At 38.1% G+C, this 15,309-nt stretch overlaps 4 protein-coding genes across 7 annotated transcripts; all 4 read right to left on the bottom strand.

Annotated features, from left to right (window-relative positions):
- Positions 1–75: 75 nt before the first annotated feature.
- Positions 76–3,648, bottom strand: cnep1r1 (CTD nuclear envelope phosphatase 1 regulatory subunit 1). Its single transcript, XM_085410924.1, has 6 exons — positions 3,526–3,648; positions 2,878–2,949; positions 2,651–2,724; positions 1,661–1,770; positions 436–490; positions 76–345 (listed from the first exon to the last, which is right to left on the bottom strand). Exons 1-6 carry the CDS (start codon positions 3,548–3,550, stop codon positions 304–306), a joined length of 378 nt encoding a protein of 125 aa, XP_085267050.1. The 5' UTR covers positions 3,551–3,648; the 3' UTR covers positions 76–303.
- Positions 3,649–4,305: 657 nt separating this feature from the next.
- Positions 4,306–7,498, bottom strand: LOC146678259 (arylamine N-acetyltransferase, pineal gland isozyme NAT-10-like). Its single transcript, XM_085410923.1, has 3 exons — positions 7,422–7,498; positions 5,881–5,922; positions 4,306–5,325 (listed from the first exon to the last, which is right to left on the bottom strand). Exon 3 carries the CDS (start codon positions 5,318–5,320, stop codon positions 4,448–4,450), a length of 873 nt encoding a protein of 290 aa, XP_085267049.1. The 5' UTR covers positions 5,321–5,325; positions 5,881–5,922; positions 7,422–7,498; the 3' UTR covers positions 4,306–4,447.
- A 1,228-nt stretch (positions 7,499–8,726) lies between these two features.
- LOC146678257 (arylamine N-acetyltransferase, pineal gland isozyme NAT-10-like) lies at positions 8,727–15,099 on the bottom strand. 4 transcript variants are annotated; one of them, XM_085424859.1, is made up of 4 exons: positions 14,977–15,099; positions 10,950–10,990; positions 10,503–10,541; positions 8,727–9,956 (listed from the first exon to the last, which is right to left on the bottom strand). In XM_085424859.1, the coding sequence occupies exon 4, from the start codon at positions 9,949–9,951 to the stop codon at positions 9,079–9,081; it is 873 nt and encodes a 290-aa protein (XP_085280985.1). In that variant the 5' UTR covers positions 9,952–9,956; positions 10,503–10,541; positions 10,950–10,990; positions 14,977–15,099; the 3' UTR covers positions 8,727–9,078. The 4 variants fall into 4 exon arrangements, with proteins under 4 accessions (XP_085280985.1, XP_085280904.1, XP_085281067.1 ...); XM_085424778.1 differs by lacking the exon at positions 10,503–10,541 and adding an exon at positions 11,229–11,271 and having other exon boundaries at positions 14,977–15,032; XM_085424941.1 differs by lacking the exon at positions 14,977–15,099 and adding an exon at positions 11,229–11,271.
- On the bottom strand, positions 11,285–15,029 carry LOC146678258 (arylamine N-acetyltransferase, pineal gland isozyme NAT-10-like). Its single transcript, XM_085425067.1, has 2 exons — positions 14,977–15,029; positions 11,285–14,422 (listed from the first exon to the last, which is right to left on the bottom strand). The coding sequence occupies exon 2, from the start codon at positions 14,419–14,421 to the stop codon at positions 13,549–13,551; it is 873 nt and encodes a 290-aa protein (XP_085281193.1). The 5' UTR covers position 14,422; positions 14,977–15,029; the 3' UTR covers positions 11,285–13,548.
- Positions 15,100–15,309: the final 210 nt, after the last annotated feature.

Here is a 15,309-nt window from a genome sequence, read left to right as displayed (position 1 = left end):
AAATAACCTTTAAAATAGAAACATTTTAGATAAAATACATGCTGAACAGAAACAGAAATATACCCTCACTCTGAATGTGTAAAATATGTCAAAGGTTATACATGAGTAAATCAGCAGCTTCAATGATGACGACACAGCAACACTGTTTAAAAAAAAAAAAAGAAAAAAAAAGAAGGGCCTCTCAGTTCGTTTCTTTGCTGAAAATGCATTTCCCATCATACTTCATCTAAGAGCATCCAAAGGAATTAAAGACAAGAAGGCAATCAACAAAGATGAGGCCTGACAGAACCCAGGAGCGTGTGGTCACTGGATGTTTGGTCGTGGTTTCAGAATAAGTTTCCCCGTCTGCGAAAAGACAAGAAAAAATTAAAAATAAAATAAAACCTTAAATTTTAGTAAAATGGTAAAAAAATAAAAATCACCATGTTGACTCACATCATCACAGGACATGTTGTATTCTGCTAAAACTGTGCGGCAGCGAGCAGCAATACTGCAGGGGTAACGGTTAAAGACAATAACCAGGAATGGAAATAGGAATAAATCCACTATGTGATGTTCCTCAACCTGACAAAAATCAGCTTTGGACATCTGCTGATACCATGTACAAAAACGGAAACTATTGAGAAATCAATAAACTAAATTCTTTACTGAGACAAAGACGATGGGATTCCAGTCAAACAGGCTGTTTAGGAAGGTGAATGAAGTGACCTAGAGGTATCTGCATGGAACCCAAAAGAGCTGGTCAAATTCTCTAAATACTAAAGAAAGATGCTTCAGTGCTTTAATAACCTCCTACAACAAAATGTACACCAAACCACCCTTTATGAAACCAAAGTCCATTCACATCAAATAAAGTAATTAACATAGCTGACAAGTGCAGTGCAAATCCTGATTAACAGTGCATTTTCTATTCCATGACATAATCTCCTGATATGGTTTTGAGCCTTCAACAACAGGCTGTTAAACCCACATGTGGACTCTGACCACTACACTGCTTCTTATCAAGCTGTTGTCTTGTTTGAGGCCTGTTTACTTATAGTAGGAAAGAAAGCTTTATAAATATAGACTATGGGCAGAACTAAGGCAGGAACTAGACTGAATCATCTCTCCAGTGGGAAGAGAAAATATGAGTTGACAGGATGGCCAATGTGGCAAACATTTCAAGTTATTTCATTTAATAAGATACTTATTTAAAACTAAAAGTAAGATTTTTCCCTCCAGACGTTCTTTTTTTATATGTCCTGCACAAAACATAAGATACAAAAGTATCTAAGACAAGCTTCTGTTGTCCATCTTAGTTTCACCATGGCAGACCCATGTCGACAGCATCCACCATGACACTGTTCAGCTGTCTGATATGAGTATAATCAGATTGTCTGAGGACCCATGATCTTATCACAAAGGTCAAGATGAAGAGATTAGGAAAAACCACAGCCTGGGAATTATTTTATCTGCAAGGCAACATCAGGCTAGATGTAAACTGTAAGAAGTCAGTTTAATTTTCTCCACAGTAGCCACCAGTACACTACTGCAGATGTGTGTGGTACAGTAAACATAGGAACTTAACTGAATTAAATTGATGGGCAACTATCACAGATACCTGATCCAAGTACACGAGTCACTAATTTGTGTTTACTGAAGTAGAAAAAAACAAGGATACATTGACGGCGCCACAACTCGTTTGTGTATTCCAGCGAAGAAGAGAGCTATTAGAGTGATGCAGCTGATGGTGAAGAAGGGATGATTCCATAGGGATGAAAAGAAAGATACCTGCATAACAAAAGGAAACAAAGCAACATCAATCTGGGTGAGAAAATATTTACTTTTACAGATGTTTTTTTTAGGATGTGATGACAACATCTAGCACCAGTGCTTGTGTCTGCTATTTTATGACATAGAAATTAATTAATTAATTAATACCAAATTATTATTAATTAAAAGTGACACTTCTGGGTGGATGAAAAATGTATTTCTTTTTAAATGTAACTTTCAATTTTGAAATTTTTATGTTGCCACTGGCTTTACTTATGAAGTTATGGAGGCTCAGAAATGCATGAAAGACAAATGAAGAAAGACAAGATTTCAGCACGCCCATATGCACTTCAAGGACCTTTAACTTGGAGATTTAGAAAAGAATGAAGGTAAAATTTTGAATGACTTCATTAATCCTGTCAAAGACACTGTAAGATATAAATAAATACAAAAATCTGGAAACCATCTTCAAATTTGGCTGGTCTTCTATAGAATGAGGAATGAAAATTTTTCAGAAAGATGGAGACCTCAAACCATGAACACATCCAGGGAGACAAGCTAAACGTTCGAGATATGCTACAGCTGATGGAGATATTCAGACAGGCAGAGATAGAAAAGAGGCTTAAGGGACAGAAAAACTTCTTATAAGACTAGCCTAAAATTTGACAATGTGGTCAGTTATAGTTAAAACACATGTGCAGACACTATACCTTGATTAGAACTCACCTAAACTGTACTAATACATGAACAATTATCTATTAATGCATGAGGCTGCTTTTATTGGATCAAAAGTTACCTAATGATACCACTTATCCCTGTTGGCCATACTGTTCAATACAAGGGATATATATATACCTCTGATTTCTCTTCGAGTCAGACTTTCTCGACAAATACTTACTTTCTGTGTGTCTGGGTCTATTAACCAGTTCCAAGCTCCAGTAGCTGTACAGACAGACACCACTATCAGTATCACTGAAAGAAAACATAAGAACAAGATATTTAAATCAACTCACCGTAGAGCTTTAGCTAATAGTTGCAGTTTGAGATCAACATGAACTTCTTTCAGGTTAATTGCAATATCAAAAAGATGTCAACCATTGTAACTTCTCTGCTGTTGTCACTTACTTCTCCACCTGCCTGTGGCAGGTTGCAAACAGGAGACATACTCTGTCAGTCTTCTCTCAAAGGCCTTCAGGTCTGCAACAAAACAACAGGACCATGAGCAGACGCTGTGTTTGGACCAAGGATTACGCAGGTATCCCCAGAAAAGCTTTTTTTAGTCTCTTCCCCAAAAGAATGTCATGAAATTCAATCTTAAAATAAAGCCAGCCTTAGCCCTATAGCTCAGTTGGTGTCATCACTCAAAGTTGTAAACTGAAGACAGAAACCCACCATTACTTAAAATGAAGCTCTTAAATGCCCTGTAGGTTTGCTACACTTTCACTTCCAAGCTGATCATATTCCCTACATATGTAAAAATAAAAAAAAAGTTGCTGGCTATGACTCTACGATCCCAGTTACAAAAGCGGGGGGATTTAACAATTAAACATGTGTTTGCGTGTAAATAATGAAGGGTATCAGTGGCTGAATGTTTTGTCAGTTAGGCTAACGAGCATGCTAAGAAAACTAGCCGGCTAACGCATTATTACGCCAAAATTTCACAACCCATCTTAAGACGTTTGCTCAGTAAACATTCCGTGGCTTTGGCTGCAACGACTATACCCGCTGAAACTTTACATTTGATTAATTTGAGTCGCTTTTACTGTTGATTACCTTCGGCCTGTTCCAAGGAGTTCATGTCTGAACCACTGTCTATGGTCTGAGAAGCAGCTACAACACCCTTCCCCTCAGCTGTAGGACAGGCCTGCTGACCAATCCTGATCGAGTGTGTGCGCAGCTAATATGATTGGGTGTGACCCAAATAAGGGGCGGTGCCAACGTTGAAGTCCCGCCTGCTGCAGGCAAACTGCATGGACGGCAGGTTTCGCTTATGTAACAGTCAAGAAAACCTGGTTTCTATGTTCTAGAAAGCGCTCTTACGAATGGAAAGTAGTTTGATATGATTACATAAAAACTACATGGGAGAAAATGCAAGCATCTAATAGTTTGAAATCTTTGAGCAGATAGATTTGAGATAGTCCAATGATTGTTTGAATCCATCCACCCGCACATAGTTCAGGATCACAGAGATGGCATTGTTCTGGAATCCTATTCTAGCCATCACAATGGGAGAAGCAGGGGTACACCTTGGACTGGTCACCTTTCTGTCAGAGGGACAATGCAGACTTCAACTGATTTTATTTAGTTAAGACTAGAAATCAATTGAGTGATAATTGGAAAATGAAAATATGTTCATCTTGACCTTGATCTGTTTATACGTTTTACCGTTCTAAAAGCCTTAAAAACAAAAATAAAATAATAATAATCAAATACTAGACAATTCACTGATATGTTTTTTTCCATCTCTGAACTTGCAGAACTGTATGGAGGGGAAGATAGAAGGAAAAAAAAAAAACAAAACCAGACTGAAATGATGCCTTGACTTTATTTTTTATTTTTTTATTTCCATGCAAGTGTATCATTTATAGTCATACAAAACACATTCAACACCACTGATAATCTTTCAAATAAACAGAAAGCCAGGGAGCTTCATTCATGCCAGTGTTCCCAAGCAGGATGTATGAGGAGTAATTTTCTAAAATTCAAGGACTACTCTTCTGTTTACAGCCTGCATTTTGTTCTGCAGCTTCACTTTGAACTTCTCCATCAGCACAGCCTCTAATTCATCTTCTGTTATGTTTTTCATGTTATAGAGATCAACACCTTCATCTGGCTTAAATATGACCTCACTGTAGATCAAGCCAACCAGCGCTGTGAATCCTGTGGGCGTCTGCAAAGAGCAGATGGACTTGTTGGTGAACAGTGAGGTGGGGTCTGTCTGGAGGTCATTGTTCACTTGAAAGAAATGATCTGGCTCACGAGGCTCCAAGCTGAAGCAGTGGATCAGTCGCGTCTCCTTCCGGTTGACCAGACTTGATTTAGCAAATTCTGGGTTAGGAACCTCCGTTCTTCTGCCAGTCTTCTCCAGCATCCACAAATTGTCCTTGCATATGAAGCGAAAGACGCCTCCATCCTGAGGCTGTTCCTTTCCAGAGATGAGCTCGAGGGGCTCCCGTATTTGGCCAGATAATCCAAAACTTACATCTGCTATATAAGCCTTCCCCTCAATGATGACCTTGTTAATGAGATGTACTTCCTGGGATTCAAAGTCATTAATGCTCGTGTCGAAAACTCTGGAGCCCAAGGTTGTAGTGTCATAGCCCATTTGTCTCAGCACCCAGCTAAACAGGTAGTTGTTCTCAAAGCACCAACCTCCACGGGTACCCCTCACAACCTTATTGAAGATGACCTCAAGGTCCATGATTATTTTCTCTCCACAGTGGATGCTGAGGTTCTCAAATGGAATGGACATAATGTGCTGCCTGTGGATCAGCTTCAGTGTTGCAAGGTCCAGTTTATCATAGGAGCCATGGAAACCAATTCTTTTGAAGTACTCTTCCAAATTCATCTTGCCTGTAAAATGCAGGACAACACATTGATAATCATTTTAGGTCTGCAGCATGTCACTTACAAAGCTTTTTAAAAAAGAAAAAAAAAGAAAAAAGAAAACCCCTACACCTTTCATTTTGTGTCACATCCTGTCAATTTATAGGATGCAGCCAAATGTCCAACTCTAGGTCTAGCCTGGCAGGCTCTTTGCTTCCTTACAATCTAAGAATCAATGATTCAATTCAAGATGCCTAATCTTAATTAACATTTCATGTAAGATTATCTCATTAAATTTATAACAATTAAATTTCATTCCAGTTTTCTGTTCATGTAAAGACAATGGAAATGCAAGATGGTGGAAGCATTAGTGTTTTAATAGGGCAGGTTATCCTACCCCTCATTTAACCCTTTCAACAGCTGCTTACCAATACTAGTCTTTGGGCTGTGCTCCCCCAGAAATGTTGAATACAATTAAAATGATCTGAACATTTTGCGCAAACATGTTTAAATATCATTAAATATCATTCTAATGACAAATGTTGACTATAACTAAATTCATCTGAAATTTTTTATCCTTACCTTATTTGATTGGTGTTTGATCAAGGATGTGTTTTGATGAGTCTGGAAGCAAAAACAGGATAAAGGTAAGTGAGCTACTTTATACTACAAAAGGAATGTATATAGCCAGTCTCATTCAATAATATGCATCGATCATGATGGTGATAGGGGTGGCGCATCCCAATTGCTTAGCTGACAGAAGCAATACACAAAACAAATAATGAATGTGTTCATGAATGTGGCTCAGAGTTTCTGCTCCAATGAGTGATGAAAGCCTTTTCCCACAAAACAAACCATATCCTCTTTATTCCTTCTAATGAGCTAGGCTTATCCAGCTCAAGGGAGAGGTATAGTGAGCATCTGCAGCCATCTGTAAAACCCAGTGGACACACATGATTTTGGGCTGCATTTAAATCAGTGTTGGGGACCTTGCCAAAACTGGTACCATCAGAGTTTGATCCACAACACAATATCATCTGGAAGCCTGATTGGCAAATGTTTCCTTTTTTTCAGCATGATAATGATCCCAAACACCCTAGCATTGTAGTCAAGGCATACCTGGATAGAGAGAGGGGGGACAAAATAAAACAAAACAAAAAAAAAACAAACCACACACCACTTCACAATTGGGCACCACCAGTCATGGATTGGAGCCCTGAAGCTTTGAATCTTCTTCAGAAAGCCTGGGAAAACTATTCCTGAAGGCTCAATTATAAGAAAGCTTGCCTAAGAGTTCAAGCTGTGTTAAAGAATGAAGGGGGTCCACGTCAAATGTTGGCTTTCAACATATTTAAAGCTTTTTTCTTTTTAAACACACACAGCACCTATAAGCTAAAACGAAGATAACACTCCCAGCAAATACCTGTTTGAATAAATAAGAGGACAACTGGTAAAAGCTTCCTATAAGACATAAAAGTCCTTAACGGGTCTGTAGGTTCTCCTACACCGTTTTGTCTTTGGTGGAAAAAATAAATAAATAAAGATAAAATAAAAGGACCCTGAAAGCCATCCTCTTAGTTTCTGTCAAGTCTTTTGAGTAACTGCAGACAGCATCATGGCGCCATGTCTCCGAGTTTGACACAGGGATGACAGTTTTCTTTTTTTGATGGCAGGTGAATTTGAACACTTGGCTGTGTGGTGGACCTCCGGTAGTACACGGCCAACACTAGTGTGTTGGAAACCCAGGTCTCTTTCATAAATGCAGTCACATTAGCGCAAATCCTAAACCTTAGCTGTGACATTTTGCGCAGGAGTATTTGGAGGGAAGGTTACTTGCAATAACTCCGTTTCAAGGTAAGACCATCAGGAGTAATTACTTGCCCTTGTTTTTCCCGCCGTCAAAATGGCGCTGGCCCCTGACTAAAAGGAGCAAAAAGTCTTGTTCACGGTAAAGTTTTTGCTCAAGAACAATCTGAAAAATTATCTCCTAGCTTGACCATTTACATCTATTGCCAAAGTACAGAAACAGTGTGGGAAATGTATTATCAGTGGTCACTATTAGTTTTTATTTTAAGCACAATAGCTTCATGTGTTGTGTAACTGCTTTAATTAGTCCAACTTACCTGTGGGCTGGGTTGTGCCCTGCAGCTGCGTGCTGTCGGTAGCTAATGGTCAAACGGTGCGTGACTGTCAACGCTCAGCTGCACTTATAAAACCCCAGGTATCACCACTAGAGGCGCTACTAACCAACTCTTTACGAAATTCAATTATATTTATATAAACACTTTTCCTCTCACACGGCTCCAGATTAAAGAAGAGTTGTACCAAATCAGGTGCAAAGACTGCAACACTACAATCCACCTCATGCATTATTGGTTATGGCAAAATTCGACATGTTATTCAAATTTGTATTTCAAATCTAAACTTTCGTTTCTTTGCATATAGATTTATTTTATTTTTTTTAATTGGTTTTGACTGCAGTAACATATTTTTGTAAATACTATAAAATGATTGGGAACTCATTATCATTGACTCAACATTAATTGATATCAGGTGCTGTTATTGATTTATTCTGTGTATGAGAATGAGCTGAAGGTTTCGTGGTTTAAGCCTTTTAATTGTACAAGCCAAACCACGCGCCAGGCAGGGGAGACAGAGAAAATACAAGGATACATAGGCTTTTATGATAATTAATCATCATAATATGGTTTGTAGTATTTTGAATTTTATTATTTGGGGGCTGGAGAGAAATTAGGTGGGTCTCGTTGGGAGAATCTTAATCGTAAAAGCAAACACCTCTATGTGTGGGTTTTATGAACGATTTCACTGTGTGCAGTGTTTGGCTTATCCTGGTTTGGAGTGTGTGAATCCTTTTGAGATCATGTAACTGGTATGAACAGCTGTTTTCTCCCAGGCTCCACTAAAGGTCTCGATTTTAAAGTGTAAGAGTTGGGAATTAAAATTTGTAATTTCAACGATATTCCTTGTTACGTTGCTCTGTTTTCGGGTCTCTGACAGGTCATTTATTGTCGCAAAATAATGACGTCACTTTGGCATATTTAATAGTTATTTCAGGAGTGAAGCCATGAGTCTCCTAACTTCATTCACGTTTAAGTACCACAACCAGCTACTTCTTATAAACACGTGAGATTCAATTCGACCACATTTATGAAAACAAAATAAAATATAGGTTTGTGTGTCGACAAGCAGAGGTAATTAGAGCTGCATCTGCTTATCCACGGACGAGACTTGCGGTTTTGGTCACTGATATGAATAAATTAGTGTTATTAGACAAATTTTCACGCAGTTAAACACTGCACCATGTCTATTATACCACAAGGTGTCGTTATCGTACCACTTACCTCTTTCCAAGTCGAACAACTGAGGTAGAAATGTTTCTTTCAAGTGACAGAACATGATTTGTTGTATTTGTTTAATTAAATATACAATTTCATAGTTGTATTTGAGAAATGCAAAGAAAAAGTTAATTTTGGTACTGATCTCCTTATGTGGTCACAAAAAAATTTACAACTCTGGACCTGCAAAAGTGTGTGTGAATAAAATGAAACAACACATTGAAAAAGTGACCTTACTTCTTTCAGTCATAGAAATGCATCATATGAAACGTGACATTCAATGTGACTTATAACTTTTCAAAAACAGAAATTTTGCAAAGCTTGATTTGCAGAATTTTCCTTAGGGATTAATAAAGTATTCTGATTTTAATTCTGATTACTGTTTTAAAGCTTTTTCAAAGCAGGACATCTGCTGGTTAATTCTCTAAAGTGTGTAGCATGCTTTTTTGTTTACAGCCTTCAGTTTGTTCTGCAGCTTCACATTGAACTTTTCCCTCAGAATTTCTTCTAGCGCATCATCTGTTACATTTCTCATGTCATACACATCAACACCTTCCTCTGGTTTGAAGGTGACCTCACTGTAGGTCCAGCCAACCAGTGCTCTGAATCCTGTGGGTGTCTGCAAAGAGCAGATGGACTTATTGATGAACAGTGAGGTGGGGTCTGACTGGAGGTCATGGTTTACCTGAGAGAAATGATATGGCTCACGAGGCTCCAAGGTGAAGGAGTAAATCACCTGTGTTTGCTTCTTGTCTAACAGACTTGATTTAGCAAATTCTGGATTAGGAACCTCTGGTTTCCTGCCAGTTTTCTCCAGCATCCACATGTCCCCCTTGTCTATGAGGCGAAAGACACCCGCCGCCTGAGACTGCTCCTTTCCAGAGATGAGCTCCAGAGGCTCCCAGAGTTGGAGTGACACCCCAAAACTTACATCTGCTATATAAGCCTTCCCATCAATGATGACCTTGTTAATGAGGTGTGTTTCCTCAGAGTGATATTCACCACCAGTAGGGCTAAAAACTCTGGAGCCCAAGGTTGTAGTGTCATAGCCCATTTGTCTCAGTACCCAGCCAAACAGGGAGTTGTTCTCAAGGCACCAACCTCCACGGCTGCTCCTCACCATCTTGTTAAAGATGACCTCAAGGTCCATGGTAATCTTCTCTCCACAGTGGATGCTGAGGTTCTCAAATGGAATGGACATAACATGCTGCCTGTGGATCAGCTTCAGTGTTGCAAGATCCAGTTTATCATAGGAGCCATGGAAACCAATTCTTTTGAAGTACTCATCCAAATTCATCTTGCCTGTAAAATGCAGGACAACACATTGATAATCATTTCAGTTCTGCAGCCATCTCATTGACAACGCTTTAAAAAAAAAAAAATACATTAAAAAACCCCAACACCTTTCATTTTGTGCTACATCCTGTCAATCTACAGGATGCAGCCAGATGTCCAACTCTAGGTCTAGCCTGGTATGCTCTTCGCTTCCTTACAATCTTAGATCAATCATTCAATTCAAGACACCTAATCTTAATTAACATTTCATGTAAGAGTATCTTGGTGGCACGGTGATTAGCACTGTATCCTCACAGCAAGAAGGTCCTGAGTTCAATTCCACCATCAGGCCACGGCCTTTCTGTGTGGAGTTTGCATGTTCTCCCCGTGTTTGCGTGGGTTCTCCCCAGGTACTCCGGCTTCCTCCCACAGTCCAAAGACATGTACTTTGTGGGGATAGGTTAATTGAAAAATCTAAATTGCCCATAGGTGTGAGTGTGAATGGTTGTCTGTCCCTGTGTGTTAGCCCTGTGACAGACTGGCGACCTGTCTAGGGTGTACCCTGCCTCTCACCCTATGACAGCTGGGATAGGTGCCAGCACCCCCGTGACCCTGAAAAGGATAAGCGGAAGCGAATGGAAAAAAATGGATGGATGTAAGAATATCTCATGAAATTTATAACAATTACATTTAATTCCTGTTTTCTGTTCACATAAAGACAATGGAAATGCAAGATGGTGGAAGCATTAGTGTTTTAACCAAGTGATCCTAGCTTCATTGTTTCAGCTGCTTACCAATACAATTCTTTAAGTTGTAAATGGTAGTAAATGATAAAAATAAATTCTTATTTTTTCATGAAATAATGTGGTTTTTATGGGTACAGCAATTGTTGACTTTAACTTGGCATTTACTGCACAAATTAATACATTTTAACACCTTTCTTTTGGTTAATACTATAAATATCATTCTAATGACAAATGTTGAATACAACTAAATTAATCTGAAATTTTTTATCCTTACCTTATGTAATTGGTGTTTGATCGAGGATGTGTTTTGAGGGTCTGGAAGCAAAAACAGAAAAAGGTAAGTGAGCTACTTATGGTTTTTCTTACTATGCTGCAAATCCATTTCATTTCCCTTAAAGCTTCAAAAGCAAATCCTGCAGCTTCTTTGAATCAAGTCTGATAAAGATGTCACTTGCAGTCATTGCAAATCAGTATATTTAACACTTTTCCTTTCTTTAAGGTAACGGAAAATAACCTGCAACAAGAAATGCGGAGCAAAAATGTTTAACCTTACTTTGTTTGATAGTGTGATCAAAGTTATTTTCTGAGTAATATATCTGTGAAGGCAAAAAAAGAGGGCAGTAACTGATCTCTTCTACCTGGTGAACTTCATGCAATAAAGTGGGTGAGCTTAAACAGCCAAAAGAACCTGACAGTATATTACTGATTTACTTGATCATAAGTTAATCAGTGATAGAGTTGATGCAACTCAGCTGCTTCACTGAGAGAAATAGTGAGAAGTCAATGCATACATGGAAATAAGTATTTATAGAATTTTATCCATGCAGTTATTAAAGTTCTTTCAGCAGCACATTTAAATTATAATATATACACATTTGGAAAGAAGAAATAACGCATCCCTCGCCTCAAAAGAGAAAAGTCCAGTACACAGGCAATAAAACACACCCACATTAATACAATAATGTCAATGATTTTGCAGATAATGACCGATATTATTCATATCATGGCAATTTCTATGATATTACAAAACAAAATAGTTTCTCTTGAATGTGATCATATGAAAGAATATATACTCTGGTTCTTTTACAGTAAGTCCTGTTGTTGGTTTTACAAAAGGTTTGTTATTAACAGGAGCTTGGTGGACAGACCATTCATGCAGAAAGTTTGAAATGGGTGAAATGTGAGGTTGATTTTATCTAACAACTGGATGTGTACGAGCAGTACAGCCTGATTAGAACTCACTTAAACTGTAATATTAGAAGCATAATTGTCTATTAAAGAACATGGTCAGTTTCATTGTACACTACTAAAACCAGCAAACTGTGGCAGGATAACTGGTAAGTTTAAAGAAAAACAAAAGTTCTTACTGAGAGGAAGACTGTCAAAAGCATATTTTCTGTTGTTAAAAGAGGATGATTTATTTATGTATTGTCTGTCAAAGGACCCACCCACTGCAGGGATCATAATGTGTTATGATCCCTGCTCCCTTTTGAAGAGAATAATCGGTAATGACAACATCATTTTTGTAAAAGCAAGAAACCTTGACACAGAACATAGAATAAAACAGCAAAGTATGTTTAATGTCATGACACACAAAGAGCCACTGTCCATTCAAGTCTGTTAAAATACAATTTAGGTTATTCTATCTAACACACGTTGATCTAAGAACTGCCTGTGGATGGCCAAGATGAGGATCTGAGTCTCAGTCGTGTAGAGGTAGAGGCGTTGAGGACAAATCATTTGATATACAAACGTCCTTGTATAAACCTATGAAACTATAACAACTTCACAAAACAGGACATTTTAATACTGTGAATTACTCAGTTACCATATATAAGCATTATGATCATTTTACAATGGTGAACAGATAAACAGGTAATATAGTTTGAAAAATAGAAATATTCATGGAATCTTCTTTCTTCATTTCAAGATCAAAATGTTGCCTTTGCAAGAATGTTTTAAGATTGAATTTATTAAACTGGAGAGAAGCAGTGTGCATATTTTCTTACTCTTTCTAGCAATATATGATTTTTTTTGTCAGGATGTCTTCAGATTTGCTCAGTTTTCACCTTTTGCTGTTTTACAAGGTTGAGGATAAATACTATGAAATAAGTTATCTTAGTTTAAGCATTATGATATATGGGATTAATAAATATACAAACATAAAACAAAAAAAAAAAAGTGACACAAAAACATTCAAGGTAGCTATAAATATTAAGATCACTACACTCACTATTATATCCAGAAAAATACAAACATGGTATGTTTTCCCTCATACTGTAAATCATTTTATTTAATGCACAGATACCCTATGTACTTTTAAAATTAGGGATAAAACTCAGATACGTTTTAAACCTAATTTACATATTCTGACAGACTTCCCATAATGCACTGAGCATTTCTCCTCTACTCCCTTCTTCTCACTTCCCACTATAATACAATTCCAAATAAAGCTACTTTCAGCTGCTCCCTTATTTACAAGGAGCTGCCACAGCAGGTGGCTCTACCTTCGATTTGTCATTCCTGGTGGAAACCCAAAGGGAAAAGCAAATGTGTAAACTACTACACTTTAATAACACTAGAAATTAAAATATTTATACTTGCATATATACTTGCATAGCTTTACTGTTGTTAGGTATGCTGCATCTATTTATATTTTCCTGTTTAGTGTTAATCAAATTGAATAATTGGAATTCAAATAGAGTTGTTTTTTTATCGTTCCATCATTCAGTGCACATTATTTAGAGCTTATTTATTTCTGTTTTTATGCAACTACAATTCTGAAGATCTAAATAATTTAATTCATGGAGTTGTCAAATATTTTATTTTGCTGACGAGCTTCAACATAAAATGTTGCTATGTCAGGATTGTTTTCAAAGTGTGTACCAGGATTTGTTGCTCATGAGCTTTAGTTTGTTCTGCAGCTTTATGTTGAACTTTTCCATCAGAATTTCGTCTATCTCATCATCTGATATGTCCCTCATGTCTAAGACATCAACACCTTCCTCTGGTTTGAAGGTGACCTCACTGTAGGTCTTTCCAATCAGGGCTCTGAATCCCGTGGGAGTCTGCAAAGAGCAGATGGACTTATTGGTGAACAGTGAGGCGGGGTCGGTCTGCAGCCTGTGACATTTATCTACAAAATGATCTACCCCGCGAGGCTCCAAGGTGAAGCAGTAGATCTGCTTTGTTTGCTTCCTGCTCACCAGACTTGATGTAGCAAATTCTGGATTAGGAACCTTTGGTTTTCTGCCAGTCTTCTCCAGCACCCACATGTCCCCTTTGTCTATGAGGCGAAAAACACCTGCTGCCTGGGGCTGCTCCTTTCCAGAAATAAGCTCCAGAGGCTCTCGCACTTGTGATGACACCCCAAAGCTTACATCTGTTATATAAGCCTTCCCATCAATGATGACCTTGTTAATGAGATGAGAATCAAGCGGGCCAAAGTCATTGAGGAAACTATTGAAAACTCTGGAACTTAGTGTTGTCGTGTTGAAACCCATTTGTCTCAACACCCAGCCAAACAGGGAGTTGTTCTCAAGGCACCAGCCTCCGCGGCTGCTCCTCACAACCTTATTGAAGATGACCTCAAGGTCCATGGTGATCCTCTCGCCACAGTGGATGCTTAGGTTCTCAAATGGGATGGACATAACGTGCTTTCTGTGGATCAGGTTCAGTGTTGCAAGATCCAGTTTATCACAGGAGACATGGAAACCAATTCTTTTGAAGTACTCACGCAAATCCATCCTGTTTGTAAAATGCAGGTTATGACACCTTTTGTAATATTCCTCAGATAAGACACAGGATACTTTACACCGGATCATATTATACTGAATTTAGTGATCAGTCATATCAAGTTAAAAGTTGCACTTATATATGCAAAGTCGACTCCTAAACATGTTGTAAAGTAGTTTATCACGGACTTGTTTTTGTTTGTTTTCAACAATTCGGTGTAACTCAACCTAAACATGCTCATGACGCGTATCTTCCTGTTTTATCACATTTTGCACATTTTGGGTGGTGCGTTTTGTACAGATACGGAACGTGCAGGCCTGCTTAACTTTGGGCAAGTTTTTCAAGTGAGTAAATTATGTAAAACGAGAAAGGCAATTTCGACAAACGTTCATCCGTGTGCCTGTAAAAGTATACCCTACTTTTTTGTCATCACGATCAGATCGACAAATACGCATACTTTAGGAAACATAAAGCCCGTTGGCCGTGCCTCCCACCGGACTGTTTCCTTTAAGAGTTTAGTGCACTCTTTACTTCACTGATCTCTCTTACATAACACAGCCGCTTACCTTTGGACTTTGAAGTAACCTGCAGCTCTGCGTTGTTGTTCTGGGTGGCAACTGAGAGTAAAATATGACGTCGTCGTCAATTTTCAGTTTGTATCACCGCTAGAGGGACTACTAATCAAAGACTTACGTAAATCCTCTTTTTATTTTACCTTTTAAAAGGATTATTCACGTTTTCCCCTCACACAACTACAGATTAAATTAAAATTCTACTAATCCGAGGGGGGAAAGTCTGTACAGTGTATATAGAGCAATATTTCACTCCTTTATTAGTTCTCACTGAAAACTCCACTCTCTGTAAATTGGTGGGTTAAACTTTTTTATTCTTGAAATGAT

This window comes from Rhamphochromis longiceps, linkage group LG1, assembly GCF_057381845.1.
Source record: "Rhamphochromis longiceps isolate RC_006_pf linkage group LG1, R_longiceps_female_GT1.1, whole genome shotgun sequence".
NCBI classification, from domain to species: Eukaryota; Metazoa; Chordata; class Actinopteri; order Cichliformes; family Cichlidae; genus Rhamphochromis; species Rhamphochromis longiceps.
The sequence above is the reverse complement of the archived record's forward strand: the minus strand, read 5'-3'. Positions and strand labels throughout refer to the sequence as shown.